Raw genomic sequence first — 23,671 nt, forward strand, 5'->3', positions numbered from 1 at the left:
TTTACAGATGAGGGAATTAAGACATAAAGCTTAAGTAACTGTCTAATGTCACACAGGTAGTATTTGACAAAGCACATCTTAGCCTATGCCTTTTGGTTGAAGGAAATGAGGACAAGTAAGTACAGGAATGCCATACAGCTATCTTTAAATTTCAAAGAGTTACATGGAAGAAATCATAAATTTGCTCTATAGGTGCTCCAAGTCTACAGGTAAGGGTCATTAATAAGTAGATTTCTAGTTAATATATGGATAGCTTTCCAGAGAATGAAGTGTTTCTTAAAAAGGAGTAAGTGATCTCGAGAGGTAGTGAGGTACTATTTAAGGGGTCCAAACAGAGACTGGATGGTCCTGGGGAAGATGCTGGCAAGGATATTCAGGTATTTAATTGCTGGTTTGGATTAGTCACCCATAAGGATCCCAAAGGCCTTGAGATGATGGTAAATGATTCACTTTCTAATTTCCAGCAGGGTGGGGTTGTGTATTATGGGGAACGTGGCTACATCAAATAAATTCCAGGTTGTCAACATTACAGAAACAATCATGGCAGGTTTGAAGAGTTAATTCATAATGAAGAAAGTCGATAAAAAATACTTTGAATCCAGCGACAGAAAAATTTGGATAGATTTTTGACAAACAGCAGCAGCTGTGTGCATGACAGATGCCGTGTAGTGCAGTAGCTAAGGGCATGGATTCTAGAGCCAGCCCCAAGGGTTCAAATGCAAACTTACTAATTTCACATTTACTGATTGTGTGACCTCAGGCAAATTACCTAGCCTCATTAGACTTCAGTTTCCTTACCTGTAAACTACTGTGTTAAACACTATCTAATTTTGAATCCCTGTTGGGGGGTACATGTATATGAGGTCATATTTAGAACAAAGCCTGGGACATAGTGAGTAATAAATATTTGCTAGTATTATTCCAAAGAATGTTCATGACATTTTTGACATTCAAACACTACAAAAAGTAAATCACTTTTAATTTTATTGCCACAAATTGATAAATTGTTGTGAAAAAAGAGAAACTGGCACACATGAAATAAAACAAACATAAGAAAACATTAGACCAAAACAGATTTGAACTCTATCTCCCAGGCTGGAGTGCAGTGGGGTGATCTCAGCTCACTGCAACCTCCACCTCCCAGGTTCAAGCAATCCTCATGCCTCAACCTCCAAGTAGCTGGGATTACAGGCATGCACCACCATGCCTGGATAATTTTTGTGTTTTATTTAGTAGAGGTGGAGTTTTGCCATGTTGGCCAGGCTGCTCTTGAACTCTTGACCTCAAGTGATCTGCTCACCCTGGCCTCCCAAAGTGCTGGGATTATAGGCATGAGCCCCTGCCCATGGCCTGAACTCTGACTTTTGAAAATGTTTTCTAAAACTGTTTATTTTGACTTATTTTTAAACAATCAACAGTATTTCACTGTGCACCTATTACTATGTCTAACACAATGCTAAGTAAGGAGAATTATGAGACGCTCGCTTATCATGTGATCTTGTCTTTAAATAGTTTATAACCTAGCTACCTGAGAGTATGAAGACATATTTTAAAAATTCTAGGACCTAATATCTTTTCTTTTTTTTTTTTTGAGATGGAGTCTCACTCCCTCACCCAGGCTGAAGTGCAATGGTCCGATCTCAGCTCACTGCAACCTCCGCCTCATAGGTTCAAGCGATTCTCCTGCTTCCGCCTCCCGAGTAGCTGGGATTACAAACACCTGCCATCATGCTAGGCTAATTTTTGTATTTTTGTAGAGACAGGGTTTCACCATATTGGTCAGACTGGTCTTGCACTCTTGACCTCAGGTGATCCACCCGCCTCGGCCTCCCAAAGTGCTGGGATTACAGACGTGAGTCACTTCACCTGGCTGGACCTAATATCGTTAAGTAAAAATCATCTTTGAAAGTAATCACTTTAGATAGTTATACATTTATTTCAATAATCCTACCATTGCTCAAAACATTCTTTACATCTTTTCTTTTGGGATTGCCTTTGGAGTTATCATATAAATCATGAAAGAAAAGCACACTCATTGCTTTAGTTTAGTGTTGCTCTATCATCCTCAAGTACCTAGCTTAGTCACTTGAATTATTCACTAGCTTTGGGTCTCAGTGACTTCTGATTATTTTAAAGTGTCAAATTCACCCTCAAAGACAAGTTTGGCTATTCCTGATGATCTTCAAAGGAATGCACTGCAGCATCATTGGCCAGTAAGTTCTTGGAGAACAAGGTGCCTCTCTCGCTTCTCTGCATCTCTGGTAGTGTCTGTTGCAGTGCTTAACCACAGCAGGAGCTCAATATGTAGGCGCTTGTGGACTGGAAGGGAAGGGGCTGCAGCGCCTCAGCTGCTCAGCAGCTGGAGATAGCAGGGCATGGTGAGGATGAAGGCGAGGAAGGGTTCCAGGTCGGGCTTGAGGGCAACTTTTTTCCGTTCTGTTATTTCAGGGTTTTCTTTCACTACTCCTTAGGCGTCTGGCTTTGACAGCGAAGGACAGAAAGGTCTGCCTGAAGCTGGCAGCAGATTCTCCCAATACTCCCTTCGAGCCCTGTGTTTTAATATATACATAATTAATTAATTAAAAGTCTTACCTATAAGTCCAATATGTCATATATGTATATGTGTATGCGTATGTACATAACCCCCCCCGCCCACACACACACACACACACACCCCAGAGTCAAAACTTGGTGGATAATCAGGCTAAAGCAGAACTTTTGTTATAACATACAGACAGAAAACTATGTCCATATCCATTAATGCCAGGGGCCTTTCTCACATTTCAGTAACAATCATTAGGTTTCATACCACCTTTCAGAAAAAGACAAGGTATTTCAATTTCATATACTTTTTATTTTGAGACAGGGTATTGCTCTGTTGCCCAGGTTGGAGTGCAGTGGCACAATCTTGGCTCACTGCAGCCTAGACCTCCTGGATTCAAGCAATTCTTCTGCCTCAGCCCCCCAGGTAGCAGGGACTACCGGCGTGCACCACCACACCAGGCTAACTTTTGTATTTTTAGTAGAGACAAGGTCTCCCCATGATGCCCAGGCTAGTCTCAAACTCCTGAGCTCCAGTGATCCGTCTGCCTTGGCCTCCCAAAGTGCTGGGATTCCAGGCATAAGCCACCATGCCCAGCCTTAAATTTCATATACTTTTATGAATTATATTTATTCTGAAATTTCTAACAGAGTCCTTCTAACTCTATCAATATTTTAATGTAATGAGAAGAATATGAGAACAGTTTTTAATGTAATGCGTCAAAGTATAATTCTCCAAAAAGTAACTAAGAAAATAATACAAATTACTTAACCGATATTTGTTTCTTGTTGTTAGACAAAGGAAAAAGAGTACAAAGGTCCCTGGTCACAGTCATTTCTGATAAATATATTTTTATCATTTTTTCTACTTCCCTTACAAAACAATGAGTAAATCAATATTTTTGGGTGATAAGATGTCAGAAATCTAGTGTTTATCGTGCAGTCGTAAATTTCTGTGAATATCAGTAGGTTTGGGAGTCAGGGTACAAAGGGTGTCTTCTTGCTTTGGTCTATAGAATAACGTTTTAATTCTAATAGCTAATGAATTTTAAGGATTCCTACAGATGATAATTAAATAAACTTCTCACTTATTTAAAATATTTTCATCATCAGTAAAGTATGTTTCCTCACCTTTTCATTATATTTATATTTAGTACTTTTTAAAAAGTATGACACATATACAAACCATCTTCTCTGGTAAATATCCATATCCCCTAGAAGAAAGTTTCGGCTAAATGATTCTTGCCTACTTTTACAGCCTAAGTAAATTTGCATTAGGCAAGTTTTTCCAGTCCAAAAATGAAGACTTTCAATCCCACTGAAATGAATAAATAAGCACAAAACGGGTGAAGTACATAAGAGTACTGAACAAAGAGAAGACAGCAGAGGTTGTGACTAGTTCTAGAAGATGGAAGGGGGATGGAATTATATCAACAGATATACATACATATGTATATATACACATACACATGTATATATATACACATATACATACACAAAAGATTATCTACATGGAGAGACAGAGGAGAGAGAAAGAGTATGAGAGTGTGTGTGTGAAATACAATGATCCATAACAGAACAGTAATTATAAGACCTCAGGGAAAGTGAAGCCCTGTTATTTTTGTTTCAACAATGAAAAAGGAAGTTAATCAGAAATCCCTTGAAAATCAAAAGCTATATGAAGAAAGTCAGACCAAGTATGAAGCCAATTGAAATATGGCATGGATTTGGACAATATATCCATGGGAATGTAAGAGAAGAAAATTCATTTGACCTTGATGCTTGGAACATTCTCCAACAGGTAGCTTAAGTTTTGTAAATAGGATTATTTCTCTTTATCCATGGTCCCATGGATAAAGGGACACAGAACACTGCAGAACACTACTTTGTTCTACAGTGAACGTTTTTCTAAATGCAACAATTTTCTATTATTCCTGCAACAGAGTATTAGATTGGAAGTTTGACTGGAAACACCAAGGTATGATGGATTTTAGGTATCAAGGGGAGTTGCAAGACAGACACTGAGCTGAAGTTTAAAGGAGGTGGCTACGAACCAGCCAGATGACTCACCTGACTCTCCCCTGGAAAATCTAGACCACAAGAGAACAATGGGCCAGCTACTTTGCTTGTGGGCAAAAGGGATGCTGTTAAATTGGGGTCAGACCACACTCTCAGGGCTTGTCTGTAGAAAGGAAGGGTGAAAGCTGTTTTGAGTTTAATGAGAGCAAGAGAGCCAGCCTGAGCTATCTAAAATCTGGTCCAAGAGAATCACCAGGAAGGACAATGGGACCCCCAAAATCAGAGTATATCTGCAGTGATCTGGTTGAAAAAGCCACTGTCTGAGGTGGAAGTCACAGCCAGAAAAATGTGTGTGGCATGAGAACTACAGACAAAAGTTTCCAGTGGAAGCCTCTGAAGACCCATGAGCATGCTCACAAAGATCTGCCAGGCTCAAAGCATGCCGGCTTCCTATCAGGGTGCCAGGCAAGCAACAACAGTCTTACTCCTTCGTCCATCCTCTCTCTTCTTACTTTGAATCTGAGGAGGCCAGAAACCATGGGTAGCAGATGGGAAGGGAGGGTTGGGAGCATAAGACAGAGAAAGAGAAGCAGCACGTTGGCCTTTCCTGGTTTCCTGTCTGTGGAAGGCTGTTGCTGGACAAAGGGAGAAGCTTCAAGTTTCAAACATGCTCTGAGTTTTGATTTGCCATGAACCTGAACACTTTTGTTTATTTTTTATTTTTGGGGTTTTTTTTGTTTGTTCATTTTGAGGTGGAGTTTCGCTCTATTCCCCGGGCTGGAGTGAAGTGGCGCAATCTTGGCTCACTGCAACCTCCACCCCACTGGATTCAAGTGATTCTCCTGCCTCAGCCTCCCAAGTAGCTGGGATTATAGGCTCCTGCCACCACGCCAGGCTAACTTTTGTATTTTTAGTAGAGATGAGGTTTTGCCATGTTGGCCAGGCTGGTCTTGAACTGCTGAGCTCAGGTGATCCACCCAAAGTGCTAGGATTACAGGTGTGAGTCACTGCCCAGTCCTAAACACTTTTAATTACTGAACTGAGACTACCTGTGAAATAAAGTGATTATGGAACTTTCCATTGCCTAAGAGCACCCAGAGAAGTTCTAGAGCATGTCAGTATTTTCAAATAGGAACAAAGGAAGGAATTCATTGAGTAGGTTTAAAAGGATAGAGGGAGACAAAAATAAAAGTGAGTTCTAATTATGTTTCATGAGTCCTGCTTGTTTAATGTAACAATTATAATAATATTGTAAATGTTATTCACTGATTTTATATTTTTAGGATCAACCTACAGAGAATGCTTGAAAGACAATTATAACTATAGAATAGAACAAAATGGTTATAAACCTTGATGATAGTAAAGTATGGTAAAACTGAGAGACACCAAGGGGTAGATGAGAGAGAGAAGGTGGAAAGAAGCAGAAGGCAATCTATTCTTATTTTACAGAGAGTGGAGTCAAGAGATTCCTGCCTTATATTGATGAACTAAGAAACAGGTGGTTAAATATATAAATTTAACTTAAAAAGATGATATCCAACAGAAAAAATAAAAGTGTAACGAATCAAAACTGGGAAAAGGAGAATGGGGGAAAGGGGAAGACTGTGTGATTTAAATCCCTCAGCTTTCATAAAGGGTTATCAATAATAACCACTTAAAACTGATGACGAAAGAAATAGAGGTACAAGATTTCAAACTACAAATGACAAGCAGGTTTCCTCTGTTCCCTGGTCTGATCGTCCGTGTCCCCCACAATGCATATGTTGAAACCTAGTCACCAATGTGATGATATTAGGAGGTGGAGCCACTGGGAGGTGATTGGGTCATGAGGGTGGAGGCCTGATGAATGGGACTAGTAGAGGCCCCACTCTAATCCCAGCACTTTGGGAGGCGGAGGCAGGTGGATCATGAGGTCAGGAGTTCGAGACCAGCCTGGGTAACATGGTGGAACCCCATCCCTACTAAAATACAAAAATTAATCGGGTGTGGTGGTGGGCGCCTGTAATCCCAGCTACTCGGGATGCTGAGGCAGGAGAATTACTTGAAGCTGGGAGGCAGAGGTTGCAGTGAACCAAGATTGCGCCATTGCACTGCAGCCTGGGCAACAGAGTCAGATGCTGTCTCAAAAACAAAAAAAAAAAAAAAAAAAAAGAAAGAAAATAAAAGAAAAGAGTCCCCAGGGAGCTGTGGTGCCCCATCTACCATGTAAGAACACAGCAAGCAGGTATCATCTGTAAGGAATGCCTGCTTCCTTAGAGATGGCCTTTACCATCTATAAGGCCTTCACCAGACATTGAATCTGCTGACACCTTGATCTTGGACTTTGCAGCCTCCAGAACTGAGAAAGAAATTTCTGTTGTGTATAAGCCACCCAGTTTATGGTATTGTTCTAACAGCCCGAATGGACTGAAGACAATTATGGAAATGGGACTGGTGTCAGGAAGGGGATAATTTTTACTTTTCGCTTTATACGTTTCTATACTTTTTGCCATGTGCATGCATAACATTTACAACAATAAACAAAATTAGATTAAAGGAAAATAATAAGAATGTTAATTTAAAAATGCTTACCTTGCTCTAATCCAGGGTTTGGTGTGCATGTCCAAACCACTTCCCCAGCTGCCATGTTTTTCTGAAGCTGGTGGCAAAAAGCCCCTTTCTGGGGCCAGCTCTTCTGCAATTGCCCTGATGTGGTAGGGCTCAAATCCACAGCACCCGCCAATGTACCGGACCCCCAGGTTGTAGGCTTCTCTGGCATATTTTTGAATATCCCATCTGGTGGCAACTCTGGACTCCAGTCCTGTATCACAATAGTTAACAGCATTTCTGTTACTGTTCTCATTTTCAAATGGTGGATGCTATAATGAGCAGTTTTTCTGATTAAAAAAATTGTAAACTTTAGATGATGCATTCTTCTGGTAGCTCATTTTTGGTTAACACTGAATGTTTTGTCATATGCAGTTTCTTATTGTAAAACTGAGCCACGATTTATTATAGCCATTTGGATTTTGTCACAACGAGAAATGCAAAGACCTCTACTATGCACCTGAGCTTACCAAAGGGATATTCTGGGAGGTCCACAAACCCCTCTTTGCCACAGTCGGGCGTGTGGAACCCCAGGGGCTGCACCATGAGGTGCGCTTTCAGCCCTGCCCGCTCAAGACCCTCCTTCATGAGCTCCATCGTCTTCAAGCTGGTCTCGGGCCCAAAGCGGCAGTTCACGCCAACGATGGAAGCCCCTGTGCAAAGAAATAACACTTACATTTTATTACTTATTTATTTATTTGTTTATTCTTATTTTTTTAATAGTTGGAAGGTACCTTAGAGGTTAGCTATCCCCCTCCACCTCCCACGATTTACAGATGAGAAAACTGATTGGAGTTAATTCTTTTATTTCCAAACTGCTCTCACAGTATCAAGCACACTTTGTTAAATTTCACAAGCAACAACTGAGCTGTGTATCACTGTATGGGTCCAAATTACCTGCCTTCACCAGCCTCACGGCACATTCTCCGGGGGTTGTATCATGCATGTCTCCCTCTGGGCCTATGCACATGGTAACTGCCACGGGTCTATCGGATTCTTTTAAGACTTCCACAGCCCACACAGCTTCTTCAACATGCTCAAAATACTAAGAGAAATGTCACTTTTTCTATTGGTCCAAACATAAAGCAGATTTTGAATGGTAAAGGTAAATATAGCAAAACAGTTATAAAAATTACCAAATAGAATATAAACATATATACAATAAAACTTGCTAAGGAATGTGTGTCTATAAGACTGATTAAAGAATACCTTTCCGAGTAAATATTTTCATTCCTATAACAATAACTTATAGTTTTTCATTCAGGGATCATTGATTCAGTGAGATGATGCCTATGAGTGAAAAAGAAGAAAACACATCCAGAGATTTTCAAAGTATCTGAGTATTTAAAATCATAACTTTGAAGGAGGAAAAGTTTCGTTAATAAATTTTAGATTCATCTCTTATAAAACTGGGGTAGTCTCTGAAACAATGAGTAGCTTATCATGTGTTATATACTTCAAAGAGCTTTTATATTCGCTTCTAGTTAGATATTCATAAGTACTCCATAAAGTAGGAAGGGAAATACTATTTCCCCGGATGAGAAGATTGAGGCACAGCATGGGAGAGATAGCTACTCCCTTTCTTTGCTAGTGGCAGACAGGATATCTTGTCTGGTAAACCTGTGTCATTTTCTGGGGTGCTTCCCAGCAACCCCCTTCAGTGCCACAGCTGAAAAGCTGACCTTAAGGCAACTAAAGAAAAGCCAGAAATCTTCCCGTTTCTTCCCTCTTGAGTTAGAAACAAATTCTGCAGAAGCAGTGTGAGCAATGACAGAGAGAATCAAAAGATGGGTTCTTAAACAAACAGAGTGGTGTCATCATCCATCTGGAAAGCACAGAGGGTGGAGTTTGCGCTTGTCCCTGCAAATGTCTGTTCCCAGTGGGGTTGGCCAGGCGCGGGCAGGTGGATGAGGCAAAGTTTTCAGCAGAGTTCAGTGGGGTGACTAGAAGGAATAATGGTGGGGGCTATTCTCTCTCTCTCTCTCTCTCTCTCTCTCTCTCTCTCTCTCTCTCTCTCTCTGTCGACAGAGTCTCACTCTCTCACCCAGGCTGGAGTGCAATGGCACGCTATCTTGGCTCACTGCAACCTCCGCCTCCTTTGTTCAAGCCATTCTCCTGCCTCAGCTTCCCAAGTAGTTGGAACTACAGGCTCCCACCACCATGCCCAGCTAATTTTTGTATTTTTAGTAGGGATGGGCTTTCACCATGTTGGCCAGGCTAGTCTCGAATTCCTGACCTCATGCCATCCACCTGCCTTGGCATCCCAAAGTGCTGGGATTACAGGTGTGAGCCACCATGCCTGGCCAGGGAATATTCTCTTGTTTGGTGTAAAGTCATGGGTTGAAGGCATGACTCCAGGCAGTAGCAGTTATGTCGGGAAATGGGGAATGAGGACTTTCTTTTTGGAAGTGGAGGAAAGAGAATGTTCTGGGCCTTCATGTCCAATCAATGACCAATACTTACTGATTCTTTCTTCAAAATGTAACTCACATGTCATAGCTTGAGTGAAAGCAGAGAGGCAAGAAGAGCAAGACATGGATGGAGAAGGCTATGGAAACTACTGGGTGCTGAGCATTATTGGTGGGGCCTGGACAAGCCTGGACAGCCACCACCTTCTAGGCCTTGCTCTCTCAGTCCCCAGCCCACACGTGCAGTGCCCTCCTGCCTGGCTTCTCACTCTGGAGAGGGTGCTCCTGGATGCACTGTGCCCTATGCTTCCTTCTAGGTTGTGGAGTCCCCCGAGTCAGCTTCTGCAGCCACCCAGACCTTAGAAGATCAAAGGCTATAGTCAGGCCTCCCCTGGGTCTGTCCTTTGGCTCCAAGAGAACCTAGCATACCAATGAGGGAATGTTGACCTTGACTGCCATGCATTTAAATAAACCTTTGACCACCCACATGGAAGAAACGAGGGCATAAGGCTGTCCAATACTCTCATGGAATGTGAAGACTCTGCAGTTATGCTTGCAAAATAGGCTCAATCCTTTTCCTCTAATACTAGCCTCACCTCTGCAATCAAGAAGTCCACCTTTTTCCAGGCAAAAACTTCTAGCTGTTGTCGAAAAAGTTTTTTAATTCTAGTTTCATCCTTGTGGTATTTGTATATTGATGTCTGGCAGATCCCCCCTGCAACCAAAGCATCACCTTTGCCAGCCACTTCCCTGGCGAGGTCACAGGCAGCAGCATTGACATCTTCCCACTGAGGTTAGAGAGCAGGAGTTCAGATGGTGAGCCTAGCAGTTTGAAGGTAAAATATAAAAGATAACCAAAGGAACAATAAACAAGTAAGATGAGTGTAAGCCACGCTTTTCAATGCAAGCAGAGAAGATGAGCAGAGTTGGGTACAATCTCCTCTGTTACCATGACCTTATCTTTCCATTATTGTACTTACCACATTGGATTTTAATAACTATTTGCTCGCCTCCCATACTTGACCTTGAGCCTCCAGATAGGATCTATGCCTTTGTACCATCTTTGAATCTAACATAGAGAATGGACTATAACAGATACTCAGTACATGTTGGTTGGTTGAATGAATTAATGGGCATTAATATTTACACGTGTTAACATTTTACATTTGCAGAATATTTCACAATACGTCCACATCTTTGATCTTACTTACTCTTCTCAACAGGTCGATGAACTTAAGTACTACCGTTATCTCCATTTTGCAGAGAGAAAACCAATGCTCAATGCAGGTAGGTGTCGTACACAAAGCCACAACCAATAGGTGGCAGTGCTGGATATTAAACCCATTTTTTCTCATTTCTACACCAGTGTTGTGTTTTTTTGGGCCTCCATGTCTCCAGAAGAGAAAAATGTGAAATGAGAAGGTAAAAAGAGCATCTATGAAGTGCTTTCTCTCTAAAAAATAACACAGGAAGACAGCCGTGCCCTTCCAATGGTTTATTTTACCCCTAGTCCTGACCCCTCCTATACCTAAATGGGGAGAGAAAGCTAATTCATTTAGTATATATTAACTTCTTTTTTTTTCTGAGATGGAGTCTCGCTCTGTCACCCAGGCTGGAGTGCAGTGGTGTGATCTCAGCTCACTGCAACCTCCATCTCCCAGGTTCAAGCCATTCTCATGCCTCAGCCTCCCGTGTAGCTGGGATTACTGGCACCTGCCACCATGCCCAGCTAATTTTTGCATTTTTAGTAGAGATGGGGTTTCACCATGTTGTCCAGCTGATCTGGAACTCCTGGGCTCAAGTGGTCTGTCCACCTCGGCCTCCCAAAGTGCTGGAATTACAGGTGTAAGCCACTGTGCCCAGCCTAGTTAGTATACATCTTTATGTGACAATTAATACATAGATACTTATATGGACTTTTGTAATAAAGTATAGTAACACATCATCAATGCCATAGCTTCCCATGTAGAGGTTATTTCTTAATAGATGACTCCCTCCCCACGTCCAGCCATTGCCGTTTACCTTGCTTTCCATATTGTCCTCACTGGCAGAAAAGGTGAAAGTCTGCATGACATTTGATCCTGCTCTCAAGAATTCCATGTGAAGTTGACGAACTACAAAGTAGTTGGATTTTAAACATTGAAATAAATGAACAAAGAAATAAGCTGTCATTTTCACTGACTCCTATCTCTTTCAATCATACCTCAGTTCAAACCTAGATAAAAAGTTATAGATTAAGGTCAGTAGAATTCATAGGCAGGATGTACTGTTTAGAGTAGCCTTGTATTGTTCTGGTGATGGGCCTCAATGACTTGGTGCAGTCACATGCAGAGATTAAGACCAGATTGGCCAATTATCCTTTGGTCTCTTAGTCCAGAGAGGTTTATTCTATACCTGTGTTGTGAAGGACATAGCTGGTCTACTATAGTCAGCATTGGCAGCCCTCAAAGTAAAGTGAGGAGCTTCTCGTAGAAAGCAGAATGCATGTGGGTGGCACCCATATCAGAGTCAGCAGCAAGCAGCTGGGGAACATCAGAGAGCAGTCTGGAAGTTTTCCCTGGCTATCCGAAAGTCATTCCTTCCTCTCCTTCACCACTCTCGCCCCTCCTCCCGTATCCTTACTCTTATTCCAGCACTTTCTTCCCAGTTTAGCAAAAAGGTCTTTTAACATTAAGAACAAGTTCTTCTTGGGCCAGATGAAAACATCCTGTTAAGCACCAAAGGGACAAAACTTGGTCCTGCTCTGCCACAGAACTCTGGGTGTCCGATGCACCAATCGTAATGGCCATCGTACTGAAGATACGCAGGGCACTTCACACAGGTTAACTCATGAGTCCTCACACCTAGCCCGTGTTGTGTCCTCGTGAAACAGATGAAGATATGGATCCTTGGAGAGGTCAAGTGACTTGTCCAAGGTCACACAGCTGGTCGGTGGAAGAACCAAGACAGGATCCTAGGTTTATCTGATATGCTGTGCGAATATACATAAAATCAGAGCGAATCAAAAGTTCCAGTCTCAGCTAGTATTCTCTTTCACCCATTTCATTCTCTGGCTTTATTTTCCCACTTTAATTTAGGAGAACAAACAAACAAAAAAAAGAGTCAGCAGAGAATTAAAGTTCTAATTTCAGGTAACTATCTAATCCCATCACAGTTCTTTACCTCTAGCCAGGAGGATGATATAAAACTGTGTTGACTTCTTTGCCCTCCCAACCCCGGGACCTGGCTGGCTGTGCTCTGTTACACTGTGACTGCCATTAATCACCCTCACTATATGCACATTGTCAGCAGGGTGAATCAGAAGCAGGAACAGCTTTGCTGTTTTAAGGAAACTCTGTGTATCTACAAGGTAAATATTCATGGAACAAATATTAAGATGTCTATTTTAGCACTGCCTGTACATTAAGATGCAGATGTGTGTGTGTATGAGAGTGTGGTGGGTGTGTGTGTGTGTGTTGTGTGGATGTGTACATGTGTTTGTGGTGTGTGTGGGTGTGTATATGGGGTGTGTGTGGATGTGCGGTTAGGGGTGTGAGTGTGTGGGTGTGTGTGTGTGGGAGTGTGTGGGTGTGTACGTGTGTTTGTGGTGTGTGGGTGTGTATATGGGGTGTGTGTGGATGTGGGGTTAAGGGTGTGAGTGTGTGTGGGTGTGTGATGTGTGTAGGTGTGTATATAAGAGAGAGAGAAAGGAAGAGAGAGGTCATTTTCTTGCATATACTTCCGCCTTCATACTGCCATTGTCTCCACATCTTGGCAATTTTAGCAAGCAAAACACCCCTTTGAAACAGTTGTTATTTTTTTCTTGATATTCTCTCAATCAGATTTAAATAAAACACCACTGAGGTAGACACTCTTGGGGATGTGGCACCAACCTGCATCTGGGTGTTCTATCACTGCCTCTGGAGTCCAGAGCCCAGCCTTCACATAGCCTCTCTTCTCCAGAGTAATGAGAAAGCTGCCATCTCCAATCACAACCTCCCCACTCTCCAGGCGTTCCAAAATCCCCTGAAGAAGAGAAAAACAGCACCTAAGCTCTGCTCTACCTTTTTTTTTTTTCTAAAAGCAATTTCTAATTTTAGGTGAAGATGTATTATGTTCTTAGAGCTGTAGTTTTGTTAAAATAATGTGCTTAATAATATTTCAGAAAGATTGAGCATACTGTGTTTCTTGGCCAATCCAGGTACCTATTTTGTACAATGAAAGGGCTGAGACTATTTATTCTTAAATAACATTTAATCTGAGTCAAATTATAGTGCTGATTCCATGATAGTTATTTTGGCTTTTCAACGTGTTTGTGGCAACACGGCAAGTTGTCTAACTAGTGTGCATTCTCTCCCCTTTTTTTGTGTGTGGGGGGACAATGCCCCCAACTTTCAAAAAATTCCCAGGCTCCCTTGCCTCTGGGAGCAGCCCTGTGACACAGTGCTGGCCAGTGAGACACATATGGAAGCTGGTGGAGGATTTCTGGAAAAGTTTTGCTTTCCTGACATAGACGCCCACTCCCTTCCTTCTTGTCTATTTTCCTCCTTCCTGGCTGGAATGCCAACATAATGCCTGGGAGTACAGCAGTCATCTGACAGCCATATGAGGCAGATTTCTTAAGACATCCTTGGGCGGCTGCAGCAGCCATGGGCTGCTACCCCTGGACCTCTTATTAGGTGAGAAAAATAAACCTTTTCTTCGTGTCAGTCACTGAACAGAACTGTAGTGGACACAATGCTTCGTAATCATGCAGTGTGTTCACACGTGTGTTATCGTACGGCACTCCCAGCAATTCTGCCGGTGAGGCAGGACAGACAGTTTTTATTCTCAGGTATAGATGAGGAAACTGAGGCTCAGAATGGTTGACTTGCCCAAGATCACAGAGCCAAGGAAGTAAAAAATCAGACTAGCTTCTAAATTCCTACTCTCTTTTCCTTCTATTTTACCACCTTTCTATTTAGCCCACTCATAACTTATTTAAAAGGTTCCATTCAGGGCAGTTAGCCATGGGATGCAGTTTCCTTCTGATAAAGGAAGGCCTCAGGCCTGTGCCCACAGACTCTGGTGAGGATAGGCACTCCTGTTTTTGCGCCCAAATGTTGCATTTTCCATGACCACCCTGGCCCACCACACCTCCATCCTGTGCCTATAAAAACCTCAAGACCCTAGCAAACACAAACACAAGCAGCTGGACATTGAAAGAAACACACTGGCAGAAGAACACACAGACTTCGGCAGGCCAACAGCAGCAGAATGACACAGACGACACGGAATTCGGCCGGGGTGGTTAGAGGAGAGCCCAGCTGCTGAGCGGCCTGACTCCAGGGGAAGACCACCTTCCCACTCCATCCCCCTTCTGGCTCCCCATCCATCTGCTGAGAGCTTCTTCCACCACACAATAAAACCTTGCACTTATTCTCCAAGCCCACGTGGGATCCAGTTTTTCCAGTACATTGGCAAGAACCCTGGGATACAGAAAGCCCTCTGTCCTTTCAATAAGGCAGAGGGTCTAATTGAACTGATTAACACAAGCTGCCAGTGGACAGCGAAGCTGAAAGAGCACACTGTAACACACGCCCACTGGGGCTTCAGGAGCTGTAAACATTCACCCCTAGACGCTGCCATGGGGTACCTGCATGCTACCCCAGGGGTTTAAGCTGCGGGGAGCTGAAGAAGTGAGCCACACCCCCATCACACACCCTGCGAAGGGCATAAGAGAACTTTTCCCATTTTGCTTGGTCTAAACCACATCTCCCCAGGTGCCTGCAGGGTCATCCCCTCACTGCCTTCAGGTCTTTGGTCAAGTGTCACCTTTTCAGAGATGCCTTCCCTGACCACTGCAAACCACCCCCCCCAACCCCCACAGCAATCTCCTGATCCCTCTTTTCTAGGCTGCATTAGTGAAAGATGCAACCTTTTATTGATAATAGGCCAGTTCATTTCAGGCCTGCCCATAGCCAGACACAAAGCAATGACTGGATCAGGGAGAAAAGCCTCAGATGCCTCTTCTAACTAGTCTTATCTGTTCTGTGAAATCAATATAAACTCCCTCAGTTCCTGAATCCAAGGGAGACATCAAGCAGGGTACAGAGACAGCTTACTGGGCTACATGTTTGGTGTAGGGTGAAACTAAGCCTTGTGAAAAAGAGGCCCCACAAACAGTGGCTTTCCTCTTACAGAGGAAAAAGAAACTACTTTTATTTAAAGCCACTGTTTGTGGGGGGCTTCTTTTTTACGGAGTGTGCACCAAAGTGCACAGTCCTTTCATCTTATTGCTTTGCCATTCCCTGTGGCAGGAGTCAGCACATGACAGCCCACAGACCAAATCTGGCACATCATCTGTGTTTGTAAAAATGGTCTTAGGTAAAACCCTGCCCAATGATTTACATACTCTCTAACGGCCACTTTTCCACTACAGTAGCAGAGTCGAGTAGTTACCACCAAGACTTTATGGCCCCCAAGGCTAAAAATAATTACTATCTAACCCTTTACAGAAAGCGTTTGCCAACCCAGCCCTAGGGTACTGTCCTCCTCAGCATGGGGGAAACTTGATCAGAGTCACGTTCATACTCTGTCTCAAATGATGAGGAAACAAAGTGTGGCAAGGCTCATCCTAAAGTTTTTAGCTCAGACCTAGAAGTGACTCATCTCATTGACATTTACATTTCCTGCGTGACAGTTTAGTCACATGGCTCTACCTTGCTGCAAGGGAAGCCAGGAAGTATCATCAGTGAATGCCCATGTGTCCAGCTCCAACGCTAATCCTACGGAAGGAGGAGGAACAGATTTTGGAGAGAAACTGCTTCTGTTCTAGTGTCTGGCATCTGCTATTTCTCCTTTGCTTACTCCCCACACAAAGTGACCCACCCAAGGTATCAGGAGCAAGTTTCCTTGGATACCAAGGAACAAAGAGATCTCAAACACATTTTGGCCGTATTACTTGATATATTATTGTCTTCAATCTTTTTCCAGGAGGTTGGAAGGCTATAAAGGCAATAAAGAATAAGAGGGAAGCTAATTTGATCTTGGTTACAGGAGTCTTTGTTCTTACCTAGGTCAATCCTGGATCTAATAAAAGCAACCAGAAATTAAAGCAGACATGTGAGGATCCTCCCACAGAGCCTCCCAGGACAGTCCTGTTAACAGTATGGAACCAAACATGGGAGGTCAAATATGGCTTGAATGATTTCTCAATCACCATTGAATGGCATGACTAGGGAGGGGGCTTATTCTGGCTTTATCCCCATGTCCAGTTTAGCTGCAGAGGTACAAACCACTCCGGCTAAGCAGAAAGGAGTTTAATATTGAGAAATGGGTACATAAAAAATTTACACTGGGCTTCCAGGAATGACCCTAGAAAAACATGACTGAATTGGCTGCCTGGGGCTGCACCCTCTGTCACAACTAAGAGAAGCCACTAGTAAACTGCTGGCTTCAGGACACAGCTGTCATATAGGGAGAAGGAGGCTGCTCCAGTGACCTCAGCTGCCCCTCACATGACACTGGAATGCTGCACTATGGCCATGCTTGCTATGCTTCCACCTTCCCGGACTCATGCTGGTGCATCTGATTGGGTATCCTAGTTCTTATCCAGATCCTAGCTGCAAAGGAGTCTGGCAATGTGGTTAGTTTTCTTTCCTCTGCGGTGCAAGGTCCATCAGAAGGGGTTTAACTAGAGGTAAGTAACTCTAGTTAATGATAGGTCACCATACCTACAGCATCTTCTTTTTACTCTGCACTTGGAGGGCAGGTAAATGGAGCCCAGCTGTGTGAACTATGTTGAACATAAACACTGTTTTGGCAGAGAGAGCTCTCAACTCTGGTTATTTTTCCATATTTTATATCTAAAGCTGAATTTTAGCTGAATGCAGAAGAAATGTTAATATTTACTGTGATTCTCATCTCTTTCTTTCTCCTCCCTGCATAAAATGCAATTCACTCTTTTCAATTTGTACTTTTGAAATATAAAAAAGGCCTTAAATTTTGGATGTTTATGGAGACCTTCCACATGTCAGGTATAGTTGTGGGCAAGTGGGATAAACATCAGAATAAGACAAGGTCTCTGCCCTCCACAAGCTCAAAGTCTGGCTACTTTGGAGAAAACCAACAGATCAACAAATAATCACAGCAGAATGTGACAAATAAATGCTACACAGGAATACAGAAGAGAAAGTCAGAGGTACAGTTATTGTGTACAAACTCTTTTCCTGAAAATCTCATACACTTCATTAGGTTCACCATGTTAAGAATCATATTTAGGCCAGGCACGGTGGCTCATGCCTGTAATCCCAGCACTTTGGGAGGCCGAGGCAGGTGGATCACTTGAGGTCAGGTGTTTGAGACCAGCCTGGCCAACATGGTGAAACCCTGTCTCTACTAAAAATACAAAAATTAACTGGGCATGGTGGCAGCGCCTGTAGTCCCAGCTACTTGGGAGGCTGAGGCAGGAGAATCGCTTGAACCTGGGAGGCGGAGGTTGCAGTGAGTTGAGATTGCACAACTACACTCCAGCCTGGGCAAGAGAGTGAGATTCTGTCTCAAAAAACAAACAAAAAAAAGAATCAAATTTAATCAAACAATTGTCGAGGGAAAACACTGGCACAGAATTCAGATGTTGTAGGTTAGCTTCTCACCTCCCACATCTAACCTATCACAGGGTTATGCCAAGTGTATTACACATTTCTCAAATGCCCCAGCATCCTCCCTGCATTTGATTATTGAAATGGTCTCCAGAGTAGAGAACTCTCCAGCCCTACTCTGAACGGTCTTCCATTGCTACCAGAGTACAGGCTCACGGACCCAGTCTCACCTGTGATTACACCCCTTTTGTGCCTTGCTTCACTTCGTTCATGCATCCCCCTGTACAGCAGTATCTGGTTACTTACCTGTCACCTCAGTTTGACTGTAAGAGGCTTGGAGGCAGGTGACATATCTTAATGGTCTATATCCCTACCACCTCATATAACAACTAAAATGAGTAGACAATTAAGAAACTATGCCAAGAATTAGCAAACAAATAGGACTGTTTTGAAAATGTCAGATGTGTTGCATATGCTAGAATTTTTGTCCTCAAGAAGAAAAAATGTTACTCTTTAGCAGAAAATCTGGTAGGTTTTAAGAAAATTGTAGTATATATTTTGACTGTATCTTGTATCTTTTGACTTTACCAAGTAAAGGGAGGAATACGTTTTCATTTGTTATCTGGATATTTGTCCACCATTTCAAATTTGCCATTTTTCTTCTCTTTTTTTTTTCTTTCTTTCTTTCTTTCTCTTTCTTTCTTTCTCTTTCTTTCTTTCTTTCTTTCTTTCTTTCTTTCTTTCTTTCTTTCTTTCTTTCTTTCTTTCTTTCTTTCTTTCTTTCTTTCTTTCTTTCTTTCTTTCTTTCTTTCTTTCTTTCTTTCTTTCTTTCTTTCGTCTCTCTCTCTCTCTCTTTCTTTCTTTTTTTTTTTTGACAGAGTTTCACTCTTGTTGCCCAGGCTGGAGTGCAGTGGCACGATCTCAGCTCACTGCAACTTCCACCTCCAGGGTTCAAGCAATTCTCCTGCCTCAGCCTTGCAAGTAGCTGGGATTATAGGCACCTGCCACCATGCCCAGCTAATTTTGTATTTTTTAGTAGAGACGAGGTTTCACCATGTTGTCCAGGCTGGTCTCGAACTCCTGACCTTAGATGATCCACCTGCCTCAGCCTCCCAAAGTGCTGGGATTACAGGTGTGAGCCACTGTGCCTGGTCAATTGGCCATTTTTCTACATATCCATTAGCAAAATAACTAAGTTATCAAGATTTGAATTCAGAGCATCTTTTAGCCCTTCCTTCACTGCTATTCTAACTACCTCAATTAATTACTGTACCAGTATGATCCCTTCTTTAGATTTTTTTTTTAACTTTTAAGTTCAGGGGTACATGTGCAGGATGTGCAGGTTTGTGACATAGGTAAACATGCATCATTGGAGGTTTGCTATATGGGTTATTTCCTCACCCAGGTATTAAGCCTAGTATCCATTAGTTATTTTTCCTGATCCTCTCCCTCCTGCCACCCTCCACCCTTCAATAGGCCCCAGTGTGTGTTGTTCCTCACCATTATACTAGCATTATCTAAAGTCAGCTCTATAATTATAAAGACAGGAATATGTAAAATAAGGAATACTGTAAATTAATTTTGCAGTACATTTATATTTTCATCCCATCCTCCCCATCAGTTTGGCAGTGAACCTGCCTTGCATCTGACAGCGAGTTCTAGGGTGCATTTATGCCCCCTTTTTGCAGATATCACTACCTAAGACCTCTGGGTTTAAGATCTGGCTTCAAGACATCTCTATTCATACTCAGTAGGGATCAACTTCACTGTGTAGTAGGAGGTGACCAGAAAAACCCAATGTATCTAAAATATCTCCCCCTCTTCCTAGAATTGCCAGCGGAGCTGCTCTTTTGGATTAAAGACCTAATTGGAGGTCTTGTCTGTAGCAATTAAATGAATTCTTAAAATGTACCTGCTAGCTGAGGAGAGAGGTGAGATTAGTTCCTTCCCATTAACCCCTTAACTCCCAGGTACACATTCACATGGATTAGTGTGTGATAATCTTGGTGCTGTAACAGCAGAGGCCCCAAAGAAATTGAACAAAAATAGGGCATTTTAAAAACGTTAAAAAAAATGAACTGTAAAGATGAACATAGCATTAAAGTTGAGAGAAAAAAGCGCAGTTCTTTGATTATTTTTTATTAACTATTTCTTTCAATGCTCACATTTTACTTTTATAATCTGAAAAAATATCCTAAAACATGCTTTTTAAACCAATATTCCACGTCTTGTGTAACTATTACCATTAATGTGTCCTTCCTTACAGTGTGTATATAAATATTTGTATACGGTTGGGATCAGTTTGTGATATATTTCCTTTTGCAACTTAACATTGCCAAAGCACTTTGCTGGTTCTCATACTAAGTTATTTAATTGCCTAATACCTTAAGTAGATGACCCTTAATTTATTTAGAATCCCCTATTGCAGAGTATCTTGGTAGTTCCTAACTTTTTAGTATAAATAGCTCGGTGATACACATTTCCATGCATATACTGCTCCTCCTCCCCTCCTCCCACTCTGAATGACAGGGCTGGCGCGGGTGGGGGTCTCTTTGAATGGTCCTGGGGATGTTTTTCGTCCAAGCTCATGCCCTTCCTAATTTTGCTTAGTCACCCCTTCCTCCCACCCCCACACATACCCGACAAAGAAATGGCTGGGCATAAAACCAACATCTGGTGAACAGACCGGGAAAGGGGCCAGGAGCTGGGGACCACCGGGTGGGAGGAGGTGGAGGGGTCCTAGCGAATCCCACCCACCCTCCATCCTGCGCCTCAGCTCTGGGGACGTCCTTATCCAGGACTGGTTTCAGGCCAGCTGGCGACTCGCAAGGCCAGGCTGCTGACTTTTCCAAAACGCGAGGGACAGTCCGAAGGGTTCTGGGGTGGATTAGCCCAAAGAGCTGCGGGTGCGGGTCGGCTGAGGGAAGAAAACGTGCTCGCGACCTGAGTCCAAAAGCTAGACTTCCGATCCTCGCTCCCCGCGGGGCTGGACTCGTGACCCTGAGCTAGTCGCCTGACTCGCTGAACCTCAGTTTCCTCACCTGTGAAATGGGGATAATTGTCAAGATGAGGAGATAACTTGAGCACAGCACTCTGTGCAGCGCCGGGCACCGAGTAAGGCCTCCCTAAACGCTAATCAACCTGTGACTGGGGAAAATCGAGGCTCAGGGCCGTCCCGTCCAAGTGTTTTGCCGAGGCCCCAGGGCTTGGCTAGGGATCCACGCGGAATGTGAACGGAGTCGCTCACAGCGGCCAGGGGCTCCGCGAGGATCAAGGGGAGGAAACTCACCTTCTTGGCCCCCGGGCGTCCGGCAGGTGCCATGGTGCCGCGGCTCTGTGGGCGCCGGGTTCCCGGGCGCGCGGCCGTCCAGGAGTCCGCCCCCCGCCCGGGGGAGGGTCCGACCGCCGCCCCGCCAGCCCCGCGGCCTCAGGCTGCTCGCTGGCCTTGGAACAGGCGCCCGCGCCTTCGGCCTCGGCCTCTGCCTAGTCATGCTCCGTCCCGGCGCGCAGCGGCTGCGGGGCCTCCTGCTGCGGAGCTGCCCGCGGCGGGGCTCTCCCGGGCGCCCGCACTCTGTCTGCGGCCGGGAAGGGTGAGTGGGGCCCCGGCCTGCTCAGACGCGAAGGGGCGGCTGCGGGGGTGGGAGCCAGAGGCTGAGGCAGGCTCTGAGGTTAGAAGCGCTCCGGCCTTCAAGAAATGGGCCTTGATATATCTTCTCGAATTATCTATTAATTATGAAGTGAAACAGTATCCAAAGGTTCCCCGCGTAAAGTCTTTCCTGCCCCAATCCCCTTGGCCAGTCAACAATTGTTAACAGTGTGTTCTGAATCTAACCAGAGACGGTCTATGCGTAGGCAAACACAGGTCAGTATAGGTTTTTCTTTGGCTGTTTGATATCTTGCTTTTTACGGTTATCAATACATCTTGGAGATTTTCCATATCAGCACACACCGACTTGCCTTGTTCCTTTTAATGGCTGCATAGTTTTCCATCCTGTCAATATTCTACACTATCGTTAAACAGTCTGTTCGTTAACATTTAAATGGTTTTTGGTTGTTTATTACTGCAAATAACGTGCATGTGAAAATTCTTACGCATCTATCTTTGAGTACATATGGGAGTCGGTAGCACCAGTTTTTAAAGGTGAACTTGTTAGGGAAAGGGTTACATGCATCTGAAAGATCGAAAGACAGCAACACATACTCCAAATGGGTGGCAAGAGTTTGCATGCGGCACACCAGGGTGTGTCTGTTTCCCACATCTTCCCTAGTTCCCAGAATAGCCCATTTTGTTATCTTTGCTAAATCTGATAGGTAAAAATGGCATGTCCTTGTTTTGATTGGTCTGTATTTAAACATGAGCAATGCTGAGCATCTTTCGACTTCTTACTTTTGCAGATTATTCCTGGCTGCCAGGTAAGGCTTGTTTACCAGCATCACTCAACATTATGAGTTGATTCGAATTTTATTTTATGTCCTATGACCTGAAATTCTGGAATCAGAAGACCTGCTTTTGAGTTCCATCTATCCATCCAACACATATTTACTGGGTGTTATGATGTGCTAGGTTTGTCTCCAGTGCTGGAGACAATAGCCACCAACTCACAGTTCCTGCGCCATCCGTTACACAGAATGTGACCTTACACTTCTGAGGTTCAGTTTCCTCCTCTTTAAAATGAGGATACTAATTTTGCTCTATGTAACTCACAGGATTGCTGTGAATATTAAATAAGAGAATGCATGTGAAAGTGCTTTGAAAATTGTAAAGCATCACAAAAATATTTATAATAATCTTGTTTTTAATCCAATGCAAAATAAAATGGAAATTTAACAAACAAGTTAATCTGTTTAAAAAAAATACAAAAAAAAACTGACTAGATAAAGGAAGATAAACAAAGCTTTGAGCAAGACTATCCAAAAAATTCATATTTTGGCTGGGTGTGGTGGCTCATGCCTATAATCTCAGCACTTTGGGAAGCTGAGGTGGGCAGACTACTTGAGGCCAGGAGTTCGAGACCAGCCTGATCAACATGGTGAAACCCTGTCTCTAATAAAAATGCAAAAATTAGCTGGGCTTCATGGTGTGCACCTGTAGTCCCAGCTGCTTGGGAGCCTGAGGCGGGAGAATCGCTTGAACCTGGGAGGCGGAGACTGCAGGGAGAGCCGAGATTGCACCACTGCACTCCAGCCTGGGTGACAGGGATTCCATCTCACAAACAAAAACAAAAACACCCAAAATTTGAGTTATTTCAATTGCATATTCTTTATATACCCAATTTCAAACTATCAAAAAAATGTTTTATTTTGGAAAGCAGTTGAACAAGCACAAATTCAGGTTGTGCTTGTCATTTCTAATATAGGAGATAACTGACCTGGTTTTTTTGCATGGCTCCTAACTTTTATTTCAGATACCTTTATGACCATCCTCGACTACATTCAGAAGGATTTTAAGATAGTTATCCACATAATCAAAAACACTATACCTAGCCTGAAACCTGTTATGGCATGCTGGGCAGAGGAAATACTATCTATTTGATAATGCTTTATCATATGTTGCCA

The 23,671-nt window shown here is 43.2% G+C and overlaps 2 protein-coding genes and 1 long non-coding RNA gene across 6 annotated transcripts in view; 2 read left to right on the plus strand and 1 right to left on the minus strand.

Moving 5' to 3' along the window:
* LOC126957638 (uncharacterized) overlaps positions 1-11,018 on the plus strand; it is a 39,685-nt gene extending 28,667 nt beyond the window's left edge. Inside the window, exon 2 of the long non-coding RNA XR_007726843.1 lies at positions 10,778-11,018. This is a non-coding gene — a long non-coding RNA (uncharacterized LOC126957638). The remainder of the gene's footprint in view (positions 1-10,777) is intronic.
* BHMT2 (betaine--homocysteine S-methyltransferase 2) lies at positions 1,532-21,535 on the minus strand. The gene is made up of 8 exons (XM_050795698.1): positions 21,405-21,535; positions 13,427-13,559; positions 11,577-11,668; positions 10,151-10,342; positions 8,044-8,191; positions 7,617-7,799; positions 7,132-7,360; positions 1,532-2,549 (listed from the first exon to the last, which is right to left on the minus strand). The coding sequence occupies exons 1-8, from the start codon at positions 21,435-21,437 to the stop codon at positions 2,468-2,470; spliced, it is 1,092 nt and encodes a 363-aa protein (XP_050651655.1). The 5' UTR covers positions 21,438-21,535; the 3' UTR covers positions 1,532-2,467.
* DMGDH (dimethylglycine dehydrogenase) overlaps positions 20,872-23,671 on the plus strand; it is a 70,824-nt gene continuing 68,024 nt past the window's right edge. Inside the window, exon 1 of one of the 4 annotated variants that reach the window (XM_050795665.1) lies at positions 20,872-21,229. Coding sequence is in view for 2 of the 4 variants with exons in the window: in XM_050795662.1 (XP_050651619.1) it covers positions 21,605-21,705 (101 nt within the window). In the remaining 2 variants the exon portion in view is untranslated. Of the gene's footprint in view, positions 21,230-21,544; positions 21,706-21,944; positions 21,978-23,671 lie in introns of those variants that run through there. The other 3 variants (XM_050795662.1, XM_050795664.1, XM_050795663.1) reach the window with 3 other exon arrangements.

Source organism: Macaca thibetana, chromosome 6 (assembly GCF_024542745.1).
Source record: "Macaca thibetana thibetana isolate TM-01 chromosome 6, ASM2454274v1, whole genome shotgun sequence".
In the NCBI taxonomy this organism is placed as follows: domain Eukaryota; kingdom Metazoa; phylum Chordata; class Mammalia; order Primates; family Cercopithecidae; genus Macaca; species Macaca thibetana.